Source organism: Ptiloglossa arizonensis, chromosome 3 (assembly GCF_051014685.1).
Source record: "Ptiloglossa arizonensis isolate GNS036 chromosome 3, iyPtiAriz1_principal, whole genome shotgun sequence".
In the NCBI taxonomy this organism is placed as follows: Eukaryota; Metazoa; Arthropoda; class Insecta; order Hymenoptera; family Colletidae; genus Ptiloglossa; species Ptiloglossa arizonensis.
In genome coordinates, this window is record NC_135050.1 from 4,731,538 (window position 1) to 4,745,709 (window position 14,172).

The 14,172-nt window shown below is 30.9% G+C and overlaps 1 protein-coding gene across 7 annotated transcripts in view; it reads left to right on the forward strand.

Annotated features, from left to right (window-relative positions):
- Positions 1–14,172, forward strand: part of LOC143143969 (phospholipid phosphatase 1) — a 56,670-nt gene that overhangs the window by 31,765 nt on the left and 10,733 nt on the right. For 5 of the 7 annotated variants that reach the window (XM_076305857.1, XM_076305858.1, XM_076305856.1 and 2 more), the window contains exon 3: positions 13,813–13,967. In XM_076305857.1, coding sequence (XP_076161972.1) covers positions 13,813–13,967 — 155 coding nt within the window. Of the gene's footprint in view, positions 1–6,737; positions 7,035–8,612; positions 8,726–9,824; positions 10,235–13,812; positions 13,968–14,172 lie in introns of those variants that run through there. The other 2 variants (XM_076305859.1, XM_076305860.1) reach the window with 2 other exon arrangements.

The window sequence follows — 14,172 nt, forward strand, 5'->3', positions numbered from 1 at the left end:
CATTGATAACATTCTTACGAAGATATAATGATAAATATAAATTGATACTTAGTTCGCATTATTGGTTGTCTCGCCGATACGTATGCAACATCGCTTTGAAGTTGACCAGCTGGTTTGTAAATCCACAGCTGCCGGCCGCTCGAGTCGACAATCGTTTGAGTTGAAAAACACGAACAGTGGTAGGAATGATTCCATTACTTGAATTCAGTATATAAATTATCATTTCAAAGCAGAAATTACTGTCGAACATTAATTTATACACAAGTACTCGTGTCAGAAGAGACATTCCGCTCGCACTATACTCATGTTAGTTGACCGCAAGCGATCTTTTAGATGGTAAAGATAAATCCCACGAAGGCGTGCGTTTATCAGGTGATGATCACGCCATGCTAACGCGTACACTATAGCACGTTCAGCTCTTTAGCGAAAAGTTACTCGCAATTCGATTAGAACTTTCATTCATTTAGTTGATAATGTTTTATTCGTAACAATAGCTACATGAAAAAATATTCTAATTATTCTAATCTGAAGACCGGTTTTAAAACTTCGATTAAAATTATCTATATACTACGTAATTGCATCGCCTTTAAACTTCACGACTTTTTCTAAAATATACTCGCCATACATTTTTCAGTATTCGCTTCTCTTTTTATCGTTTGTTTTCTGAGACAAATTTTGTAGACTGTTTCACCTACTACGATCGATCATTTGAAATCGTAATGATGCATGATCTAAAGGAGCTGAGACAATGGTAACGTTGATTTACGTCTGGAAGAGAAATGACTACTTATGTTCATTTCCCTGTCTTGATTTTTGTCACCATTGTAGGATAAAAAACTTGTAGGGAAGTTTGGTGCAATTTTGTTGAGAACGATCAAAATTGTTATAAACCAGAACCACATATTTATAAGTTTTGTCGTTCGATAAAACTTATTGATTGGTACTACATTGAATAGTACTGTCGTTCGATAAAACTTATTGAATAGTACTACATTGAACAGTACTGTCTTTTGATAAAACTTATTGAATAGTACTACATTGAACAGTACTGTCTTTTGATCAAACTTATTGAATAGTACTACATTGAACAGTTGTTCGATAAAATTTGTTGAATAACCAATGAACAATTGTTTCCAATAAAAGCAACGTGTATATTCACTCAGTACATGCCCAATAAATAGAACAAATTTGATATCAAATTCTGCTTAGCGTCCAATGCAATTAGCAAATATATAATAAACAGCTTTCTATATTTGGGAAAAGATAAAAGGAGAGAACTTTCAGTTCCGTTTAAGAAGTTTGTCCCTCTGAAATTAGTAGAACCGTATACGAGATGTGGATGAAATATAATCATGAACAATTTTTTTTTACAAGCGTGTCGATAGCGATTAAACTTTTAGCAAAGAAAATTACAGTCATTGGAACGATTCGCGCAAATACTAGGAAGCTACTAAAATTGGCGAGATAGAAAATGGACAATTTGATACGTTTCTCAACAAAATTATATCGTTCAAATAATTGTACTTTGATAATTTACACAGTTGAACCAAATAAAAAAGTACTGATTCTTAGTTCAATGTGTAACTTCACAGGGACAATTAGATTATATAATAACACCAAATTCGGCGTAGATGTGACCAAATGGCCAAATGGTCAGAAAATACACGGTAAAATGTTTGGGTTTTGGGTTTTATATAAAGAAATCATGGGAGAAGGAATTTCGAGGCAAGAATTTTCATTTCAATTGGCAGAAGAACTTGCTGCCAAATATCAAAAGGAGCAACAGCTAAGCAAAGAAAATCAAGCAATACCAGTCGCAAATATAAAAATAGGTTCACGTGAACGGAAAACATGTCAGATAAGATATTGAAAAGACAAGGAGCCTAACAAAATTTGTCTAAAATGTAAAAAATACGTATGTGGAAAATGTGCAATCTAATATTTACTTCTAAATAATAGAAACTATATCTTTCACTGTCAAATTGACTATCATCTTTATTCTATATTAAGAAATATAAATTGTTTTAAAGACCAATCATTTAACCGGTCACGGTAATAATAGGTAAACTGAAATGTCGGTAGGTTTAATGTTAAGATTTAACAATAATAGTATTAATTGCTAAATGAAGATAAAGATAGACAAAATAAGAGGCGAAAATGCATGTATTCTGCTTTACGAAGAATTGGAAACGACTATAACAATATAATTGAGGACGAAACAAAATTGTACCGATGTTGGAATCCGGGTAACAATAAATTACAATTACATACTGCACATAACGACGATTTGTAGTGGTTAATATATAACCAATCGTTTAAATAGTTGCACGTAGTAGGTAATTACTATTAAAATAATATCCTTTGGTTGCTGCAAATTCGCTTGTCTGTTGTATACGTATATTATTTACAGAGGAAACTTTGAGATAATTATGCAAATAAATTTGAAATTTTTCTGCAGTATTGCGCAATAGAAGACAGTTATGTATGTACATTAAATGTGCATACATTAATATGTTCGTTACTAGACAAAAATTTATAGCATTCTATCACGTGTAATGTAATGAATATTTTTTCCCTTGCTTGCGTCACATTCTTTAGAAATGTAAACAATTGTACTAGTATATCATTTTTATAGCTCGTAATTTACCAGTACATCGATCAAAATCGATTGAAGTATTTACGAATAAATTTGTTAAAATCGATTTTTTCTATGATTCGAAATTTTCTTTATATATAATTTAAACAATTTTATATGCTCTGTAACGCAATGTTATGCTGATTAGTCGAACCGTCTGCCTGCAAATTGAACTTTGTCTTTCGAGAACGACAGAGAAAGCCTTACATTCGCCTTCTTTCTCGATTTTCCGAAGTTGTCCGATGTAGAGCTCACGAGCACGTGGCTACTGGATTAGTTACGCAGTAGTGGGGGAATTTCAATATGGCGTTGGATAGGCTGCAGACTGCAGGCTGCAATAGCTCATTTGACCATTATGCTTATGCAACCTCGCTTGGACAGTGCTGCCTTCGTGTCTAGGTACGGTAAAAGATGAAATTTGTACGAGACCAAATTTTACACAAGAAAGTACAGTGCGGTAACTAACAAATTTTAAAGTTGTGGGGATTTCGACTCTTCGAGTGGGAACAAAGGACTCACCCCTAACTCGGATTGAGTAACAACAAACTCGGGATTGGTTATTCAACATCAGTATTTTTCGATATATAAAGAAAAATTTTAACTTTTGTTATCAAAATATGAAAACGATTTAAAGAATGAAATACAAAATGTTGTAAAGCTATTACACGGCATTAAAAATAATAAATAATACACTTTTTGTATTACTGTATTATCGTCTATTTTACAGAAAATACTCAGGAAGTAGGAGAGAAGCGGTGGTAACATTGCAAATATCTCGAAACATATAATAAATATTAATACAAATTTTCAGGTGCATAGTGTAAAATGACATTTGGAACACGCTTATCTATCATATTTATGTAGATGCAAAATAGACATCTGTATAATGAAGAAAATAGCTTTGCGGTACTCAAAGATTAACTTTACTTGCTATTTTAAAATTGTTATATAAACGCTCTTTTAGCAAATATATTTTTGTCTTTTGCTTTAAAACATCAATTTGATCTTCCTTAAAGAAATGCTGATCGTCACTTAGCATTCATAAACATATTTATAACATTCATCAAATTTACAAGTGTCATCGGGGGCGATTGTAACACTAGCAGTCCGGGTCGGTTGTAACACTGGATGGGGACGATAGTAACACAAGTTTAATCTTAGAAAATCAATATACCATATTTATTTAACTAAATTTTAACTGGTTAGAAGCGAAAGATATTTCTTTCTATTTCTAATTGAACCTGTCATGACCAACCTTTACGAAATGGTTGCACAAATTCACGGTTGAATTCTGTACATGGATTTGTTTCTTCATCTTTTGTCAATAAAGTTTATAGTAAAATTTAGCAAAGATATTACAACGTCTTCCAACTTTAAAGCTAGCAGAGATTGGTTGCAAAAATTTAAAGATTGGCACACCATTCGTCTCTGAAACATTTATGGGGAAGCAGGAAGTGCTTAATTTTTGAAGGGACGAAACATTTTGCATCAAAAATAAATGAAAAGAATATCAGTTTAAAAACTATTTACATCACAGACAAGGCCGATCTTATATGGAAGACAGTGCCTGCAAAAACATTTGTGCGTAAGAAATAAAAAATTAAAAGAAATAATGCAAAAAGACAAGATAACCGTAGGCACATTGAAATGAAGTCATGCGGGTATTCGTAGCGTCGGACGTAATTTTTTACACTAATATATCTAAAACAAATACCGTGTGATTGTATCTAGCGGCAATAATTACGATAGTTGATTTGAAAGTGTAGTCACTAATTAGAGTGGAATATTCATGCGGATTTGTGTAGAGTGTCAATCTAATAGAAGAATAGAAGCACGATATATATGTGTGGGTCAGGCTTTTTATGAGTAAGAAAACAAACTTTTCTATTCAGAATTTTCACGTAAACTGTCGATATTCTATGTTCTGGTAACAAGAAGAGAAGTGTCTCCAATATTCTTAATAAGAACTGTAGGAAACATCTATTTCCTGATTTAAATCGTTTTAAGTACGCTGATGTCGGGAATATTAAATATATTCATTGGTTTACGCATACAAAACAATAAACCCTCGAATGTACACAATTCAAAGACAAGTAAAGATTATTTGTAATATTTTACTCACTATGGATAGATCCGAAGAACAAGAACAAGATTGAAGACAAGACCATGCGTTCAAATTCCCTTCATATTCATTAAGTAATATGTTTCTACCCTACAGGGTGGGTTTATCGATAATTCTCAAGGTTTATGGCACCCTTGTTCTAAAGAGGAAAAATGGGGGAGTGTAGCAACGGCTATATATTAATATCCTTAAACGGAATTTGACCAACACTCGAATTTTGTGGGCGTTTATTTTTAACGTATAATGTTGTATCCGAATAAAATATTATTTGTGTCTTCTGAATAATAACTTGTTTAAATAAAGCGTTACTAATTATTCGTTATCCGAATTTTTTGTACAATCAAGATGAACAACCGAAATATTTATTCATTATATACAAAGTGTTTCCGAAACCGTGGTAAAACCAGAAAATGGCTGATTTTTCATATACAAGTAAATAAAAAATGTGAATTTGAATATTTATACGTAATTGATTGTTAAATCATTTACATAATGAATCAATATTCGTTCCTTGTTAACGTTATTTGAAGAGAAGGTTATTCGTATAAGAAATAAGGAATAAAGAATAACACTTTATCTAGGTAAATTTGTATTTGCAAGTTACAAATAAACTTTTATTCAAATAGGAGTTTTATTTCAATAAAACAGTATTCGTCACCGACGAAGAATGCGAATAACGAACGACTATCCGGATAAATTATTCGAATAAGAATGTTTTATTTAAATAATTATCTAGACCATTATTTTAAAGGATTCAAGTAAGGATTTATTAAAAAATGTGCAAGTGGTACCGAATTCTTTGATTCGAAATTTTAGCGTATGAAGTTTGTCTTCAAACCATCTTCATTAAGTAATATGAACCATCTTCAGTGGATAACTTATCAATGACTCCAGACCGTCGGTAATTTGCATTGAGGATTGATCAATGATCGATTCTCGATTATTATGATATTACATTTCAAAAAGCCATTAAAATTTATATAAAATTTATACAAAAATTTAATTTCTATCAAATTTACATTACTTTAATTCATACTATATTATATTTATTTATTCATTTATTACAAATTTATAAAGTAACGACAAATTTAACGACGATACATCATACTAGTAACAAATACGAGCGGTACACTTTTGACAATTTAATTCACAAATATAATATATCACTGTTAGAAAAGTTACAGTATCGATATATAACAGTCAGAATACCGTTACGAAACTGTTAAAGAACTGAAATAGAACCAATATACAAACCGTAGTAGGAATTAGTAGTTCAGCATTTTGGTTCGCTATGATGAGTTTTTATAATTGTTTCAAGAAGCAAAATTGATATTTTAATAGTTTAAAGCATAAAAAAATGTGAACTCACGATAAGTACGCAGGTGCAACAATCGTGCAGTAAAAAATTGTTAGTAATACTTGGATCGATGTAAACAATTAATAAATATATACGTTTACTTAAATACAGTACTTAATAAAGAAATAAATATATACATTAATTTAAATATGAAACTTAATATTTTATTTATGATATTACGTTTCAAATTAGAATATCGATAATCCAAATTAAGTCACCAATTTCTCAATTTGACCCGAATGATTTTGTTCTTATTTTTTTAAGGAAAATTTGTACAAAGAAAAGTATATTTTTTATTTTGTTGTCTAATAAATATAGAATTACAATTATTAAAAATATTTCCGATTTGTTTGTTAGAAATATTACAATTTAATGATACAAAATTCAGTTTATTACTTTCTTTAAAATTTGCTTTATTTAATAAATTATTATTAGTACAGTGGACGATAATTTATTTCTTTGTGTACACTTATCGTACTTTTGTAATCTGATCTTGATTTTACAGGGAAAGGATTTAGTTTTTATCTTTGATTTATATCATTGGACAATCGTACGATATCGTGTACCATTTGCGCATGCGCTGAGCAAAAAGTCCAAATACCATTGCTTCATCTAAGAAAAGCGCAGTAGTGTCCGTGATTTTGCCTTGAATAGGCATTTAAACGGAAATTACTCATATTTTCCTAATTCACCTCTCCTCCTTTCCATCACTCTGTCGTTTTTCCTAAATTCACTTATTTTCTCTTCACTGTCATTCTTAGTTACATAGTCGTTCTATTTCTTCTGGTGTCACTCGCCTGTGAGTAAACACGTGCGACAATTGAATAACATGGGTGAGAGTGTTAGCGCGAGTCGCAGAAAAGTTGTGTCGAAATGGAGAACTTCAAAAGTGATAAATCAACGTAACGTTTATAGTTTCTGTAAGTACTAAACAGAGAACAAGCTGAACTCATCATTTATAAATATGTGCGTGATGAAATGTTTCCACCGAAAGTTTCCTATCTAAATTTCGAGATGTATTCTTATTTACTAATTTAATAATATACAAATTGTCCAATAAATCGTGGCACAACAGACGAAATGGACGATTCCTTATAAAAAATAAATAAAAAATGGAGAATACATTTTTTTAATCGGTTGCGTAATTTTCGAGAAAAATTACTTTGATTATAAAACTATGATATGTTATATTAGAATGAGGTTTCTCAAAAGGTGTTCCGTATGAACTATTCGAGGGCTCGACAAAGTCAAAACTATTTTCATAATACAGGAAAATCTCGATTATTTATGCCCAACGTGTTTGTTCCTATTATCCGTGTTAATATTTACATTGGTGAGACGAGAAAAGAGGAACGTGAGCAACGCGCTAAGGTTGTGTTAGGTTCCTAGTCATTAAATATACTTCAATTTATGTATGTATAATTTTAGTAATATTTTAAAAAATGTCTTTCGATTAAATATTATAGAATATTTTCTATCGTTTTTACATTTTCTTTTTCGCGAACATTTTATAATATCGTAGTTTTATAAAATTGAAATACGATGAAAATATTGCTAAACTACGAAAGTAGACGAAACAATAGCAAAAGAATGAATGCAAATATGAGAATTTAGCTGTGTTCCTTTAAAATAACGTGTTAAAGCACTATTATTTATCTTACTAAAAATAACAATATTTTTATTTTGAAAAAAAAATATAATGAATTTTCTTTAAAAGAATGTATATTTAACAAGTAATAAATTTATTTTTATCATATATTTACGAAGTTATAAATAAATTTAAGTACATTAAGAAATGTATATATTTAATTACAAAATTTCTCAAAGTTTAAAGTTTCACAGTTGTAAACATCGATAGATGGAATCCACATAAATAAAAAATCTTTGGATCTCCGTATCAATTTTTTGAAATATAAAGATAGATTTAAAAGTTTAAAAATCGCTAAACTAGAGGATGAGAAACACATTTTCCATCCGAACAAATTATTTGTATAGACATTAAATCCAGTGTTTACGCTGAAGAAATAAAGGGTGTTTTAGTAAGACTTATATATTTCTAAGCGGCTTTCGTTTGTGAACTCTCAGACACACGCTCTTTAAAATTTTGTAGATGTCATCGATAAACTTTGGCAAGTCATCGTGGAATGTTTTTTCTATTTTCCACGATAGTTTCTGCACCCTTCCAATTCATATTACAAGAACAACGATAAATTTGATAACGTAAATAGTAATGATTAAATTTGAACGCTACCGATCTTGACCATGTTATAATATTTATTAATCATCTATTTTAGTCAGTTCGTAAATTTTTGTTGATATTTCCGTAAATATCACGAATACCTCCGTTTCGTTTATTTAAAATCTATTCCAGGGATTTCGAAGAATATATACAAATGATAATTGTTAAATGAAAATTTATTAATGAATATAATTGTGTAAAGTTGTATTTCAAGTTGCTATGATTTCTTTCATAGTGTCACTATTTTTCTCTTTCAAAGTGTCACAAAGTTATCCCCACCACTTCTTGGAACTGTTCACACCGAGTGATCTGCTATTCCTGACACATGGATGCCGTTATATCAGTTTATTAATAAGTTACTGAAGTAAAAAGGTAACTTTTTTTATACCTTCTTCTCTATGAACGTAACATTATTTTAATCACATCGAATCAATCACTCTTTGTAATCGAGATCAAGAACTTTGATAATATATTACGGTTCATATCAAATTAAAAGAAGTGTAAGTCATAATTTTGCTAGATTCGAATTTATTCAAAAAGTATAAAGCATCGAAGTTTGCAAGTTTTACCCATTTTCGCGAAACTGGCGTGTACGCGTGAAATTCTATCTCTGAAATTATTAACCGTATTGGGTATTTTCTTTTTTGTTTTCCTGGAGACGAGATACTTCTTTTTAGGTTGAGTAAACATTTTTTGTAACGTTGAAATGATAAACAAATTTTTAATTTGTAAATTTTAGGTCCAAGTGCATTTGTTGAAAATTGCACGAAAAAAAGGATGAATTTCAAAATTAATATTTTAACGAACTGTTAAAGATCGTAGGGTAACACATTTCGGGCAACTATCTACGAATCACGACTATATTTAGGAGTTGAAGTTTATATCACTTCGTATTCGATTTACAATCATTGTGTTTATCTTGTTTTACGTGAAACTTATCCTTTAATTGCTCGTTTATTTTATGAGTATTTTACACGGTAATAAATCTTTGTACATTTCCTAAACTTCTTTTTAGAATATTATGATAATAGTTTTTTTTTTAGAAAACAATTGTTTGTTTCTTAGATCTTTTTTAGATCTTTTTTAGAAAACAATTGTTTATTTTTTAGATCTTAAAGTTTTGAACGTTATTTTCCTGCAGGTAACAATAATCTATAATTTACCACTTCTACTCGATCATTCACTTCTTGCAGAACTATCGCTAATATTCTTCAACGATAATTGACGGAAAGATCTTGGTTTGGGTATTACACTGTGATTCTGCTCCATATTTTTTTAAAGCGAATATTATATAGGAGTAATTTCCTGTAATAATCATCATAAATGCACATGTATTCCGTAAGAATCGGAAATGATTACCTCATTTACAATGTGCATCTTTCGAAGAGCTTTCTTATACCGATAGTGACTTTCTCTCTATTACAGTGATTGCTATGCTTGTAATTCACCCTCTTGGAAAATACATTCACAGATTTACAAGAAGGAGAGACGTTGTTGTTCTGGACAACTGCTATGGTTTATCTTAGTAGACTGAGAATACGTCTCGTTGTCTCTTCTGGGAGAATCGATGCTTCACAGATCTTTTCTAATTTGGTGGTTCCAACGAGGGAAAATCATTAAGAGAAAATCTTCTTGCATGATTTTGCTGCAGCAGTAACAGCAAGCCGCTTGAAGAAGATGGCGACGCTACCTGCCACTGTTAAAATCTGCAAATCGTCATGTCTACCACAAAACCACCACTGTTCTGGCGTCTGGCCTGCGAGATGTTTGTAGCCGTTAACAAAAATCCTCTAACATTCGGCTATCCTGACTATGTGACTGACCTCGAACACACGTTAAATAAGAAACAAATAAGGGTGAATCATTTAACGTCACATAACGGTTAAGTACATTTTCACTTGATCACTAAAAGACACTTCGCGTTATTCATGTGATACACATTCGACCTTATATCGATTTACAAGTATACTTATCTAGCTTCTATCGGACAAATTAGTATACTGCTTACAATAAACGTCATCGAATTGCAAGTACACTTATCTAGCTTCTATTGGAGAAATTAATATACTGCTTGCAATAAACGTCATCTATCTACGACACTTCCCATCGCTCAGTTCTTGTAAATCTGCATGCCGATAATATGTAGCTGTGAATGTATCTTCCATAAACCAACAATGTGGCATGATACCTCATAAGTACCTGTATACTTGAATAGGTCGCTTGTCATGAACTGCCCTGGTTAGTCTAGACCACTCAACGATTAACTGGTTCAACAGTGCGCCTCGTGTCTTTCCTCGGCTCATCTAGTAACTGTTTGGCACAATACCAATACCTTTTGTCATCCATAGCTAGTCGCACAACCTCTTACCACATTGCCCTTGTGTTTGCATCGACCGACCGCAATTAACTATCTTGATAATATTAATAAGTATCATATGACCTAGAGGCAGATCTGCAAGGGATTAACTCGTGCCGTTGATGTTCTAATAGGACCTGTTATCCAGCAACAATAACATCGCCCTCAAAGTGTTCTAGTTGCATCACTGCTTCGACTCGACGCTGTTACGCCACTTAAAATCTCATCGTTCACTAGCCTAAGTTCTTTGCTTCTTGTGATCTTCAGGTGTTTGTCACATCGATAAACTACTCCTATTGCCAATGTCACCAAACTAACTTCCTTCCATTTGACTTACCTAATCCATGTGGGTCCTAATTATGTCCAAATTCTGTATAAAATAAACACTGAAATGACAACTGGCATTACAACTTAACATCAGTGTGATAAAATATTATAAATATATTAAATATTCAAGATGGATACTTATATTTTTTCCGACTTGTTATTCAGTCCATTTCTCGTTTGAAAAAAAAACTCGTTATGTTTCCCTCGTATCTCCCTTTTTATGATCCATTAAAAAGATCAAACCACCGTAGTTGAACCTGAACAGGTTCGCCTGTTATAGCCATCATAAATACTATCCTTCGGATAGTATCCGACACTTATCCCTGTAGACCACCCTTGTGTTGTTTCCCAATTTTGCTCGACCGTCGAAAATCTTCAATGGAGATAAATGTGAATAACCGAAACATCTCATTTTATTAATACATACAATATGTAATAAATGTCCACATTCCCAAATTCTAGTTCAAGAATATGGTACAAGTATATCACTACGATTTTCGTGACTTTTTTTTTTTGTAATACATACAAAATTCTTTTTGTAATATATTCTACATTTTTTCTATAAATATTCTTTTATAATCAATAAATACAGAATGCAATTAAAGAAAATCGAAAATTAATTTTAAATTAATTGAGATAAAAATATAATATAAATGTTTACTTCCTAATGTATAAGAACTAAAAGTATTATAATTAAGAAAATTGTTCACATTTTGATAATTAAACAAAACATTTTATCGTGAATACACCTGTGTATGTTTATTAATACGATTGTGTCTACAGCTGAATGAATTATAATAAAACAATATATTTAAGTTTTATATTCTTACCTCGAAATCTGCTTAAATTTTTAGCATAATTAGTCAGTGTATAATGATAATTACTTTTTGTTAGTTTTTGATTACTGTAACATTGTTTGTATATGCGTTATTTGTAAAAATTGTCAAAACTGTTTTAAATAAATCTTAGTGAACTAAATTTTACATAAAAACATCAGAGCATCTTTCATCACTACCTGTGCGTATTGTAGCAGCTTTCAACAGGAAATCCGATTCTACGAACACATTTTATCGCTTTTGCTGAGATCTGTTAAAAACTTCTACGTCAAAAGCAATTTTAATATGAATGAATTTTTAGTTGACGTCAGTTATTATGCGTCCGTGTATTACGTATTCTTTCAAGCAAGATATTTAAAATTATAGAAAGTACAGCAGGACAAATTATTAAAAAAAATAACAAACACATTTAGTTTGTATTGGTGTGTATGTGTGTGTATAAGCACGATTGAGAATAATTCTCAAGACCTCTGAACTAGTAAAAGACATCATTTCGACTCCGTTCGTATCTCAATGGCAGCTCTTGCAATAACGTATCTGACTTATTAATATACTATATCTTCGTTGGAGCTAAATTTTGTCTGGGCGTTGAATATTGGATGCTCTTTCCACCATTTGATTCATTCCTGGCTTGTGGATGTAAGAGCGAAATAGATTTGGAGTAAGTTAAAGGGATTTTAAAAGCACTGATATTTTATCTTGATGTATCTTTCTAAATTCTCACACTCAATTTTCTGTTCAATGGACTCAAAGACAGGGCCTTTGCCTAAACACTCCAGTGATTATCCAGTGTGTGTATCATTTTAGTTCATACACGTTACAAATACAGCTGTTTCTACTGCAGTAGTCATCGTCGTTAACCAATCGATAATATAACAGAGGCTACCTCATCACTATATATCCAAACACAGGATAATCGCTAGTGTGTTTAGACGACGACACTTTCTTCCTTTAAGTTCATTGACAAGAGAATCACCCTGTATCATAAGTGCATCACGCCTTATAATAGTTTGTTCAATCGAACGACAAAACTTATTGAACAACCTAGTATCATAAATGCACATCGGTCGCATATACAAAATATGTAGTATATATACATTTCTACATTATTTATCATAAATGCACATCGGTCGCATATATAAAATACATAGTCTCCGATGACCAAAAAACAAAATGAGACAAAGTATTGATACTTCGTCTGTCTCGTATCATTCTTCGCTCCTTTTTAACTCCTCTGATTCGCTTTTATTCCATTTTGCTTTTGCATTCAGCAGTAATTGTGTCTCTTCTACGTTATATCTACTATATATCGGTTTCCAATCGCCTGTTCTGGACGAAGAGATACTGTAGCTGTGTTTTAGAAACGAGTTGTAGTAGGCGAGACAAAACAATCATCGGCCAATAAAAAATATTGTTTATAATTAAAATATAATTTGTTCTTTCCTTCTAGAATACTAATTTATAGAAATCTGTTATCATTTTGTTGCGTCAATTTTATCTACTTTTCTTATAAATATTTGTAATTTTATCGAACGTATTAGGTAAAATTGGTATTTATAAAAACGTTATATGTATTGTATTACAAAATAAATCAATCATCAAGCTTTACCTTTCTATAAAAGTTTTCGATCATACGCCTTTGGTCGTCTTGATAATGTAAAATGTAAAAATAATCAATACATCAAAATTTATAAGGGTTTTATTCATAATACAATGACATAGAATTTACAAAGAAACTGATTTTTTGATACGTTTGAAACATTTTTGAAATATTTTTCAAAATATATTGTTACAATTCTTTATATTAATAAAAATTACATACGTTTTCATACTCGTTAAATATACATTTTCACTTTCTGTTATCTAAACGAAAAACTAATATTTCTTAGTATTACCTCACAGTTGAATAATTACGTATGTTATAAAATTGTCTGTTTCAGTCATTGTACTTTTAACAGTATTGGAATTTGGGACCATTCCGCAACAGCGCATTGGCTTTTACTGCAATGACCCAAAAATTTCTTTCAAGTTTTTGGGAGATACAATTTCTATTACATTATTGATTACCGGTTGTCTGCTAACGCCAATTATTGTGGTACGTGAAGTAAAAGTAACTTTTTACAGACATTATTTATTTCGTACATTTTATATTTAAAGCTTTCCAATTTAGCAAAAGAGAAAATATTTTTGCAAACGATGAAATAAACTGTTTACATTTTAATAGAATTTTCTGAAATGAGTTTAAAATACATGTAAAGTATTGTGTTTTAAATTGTTGTATTGTAATAAAAATAATCTTC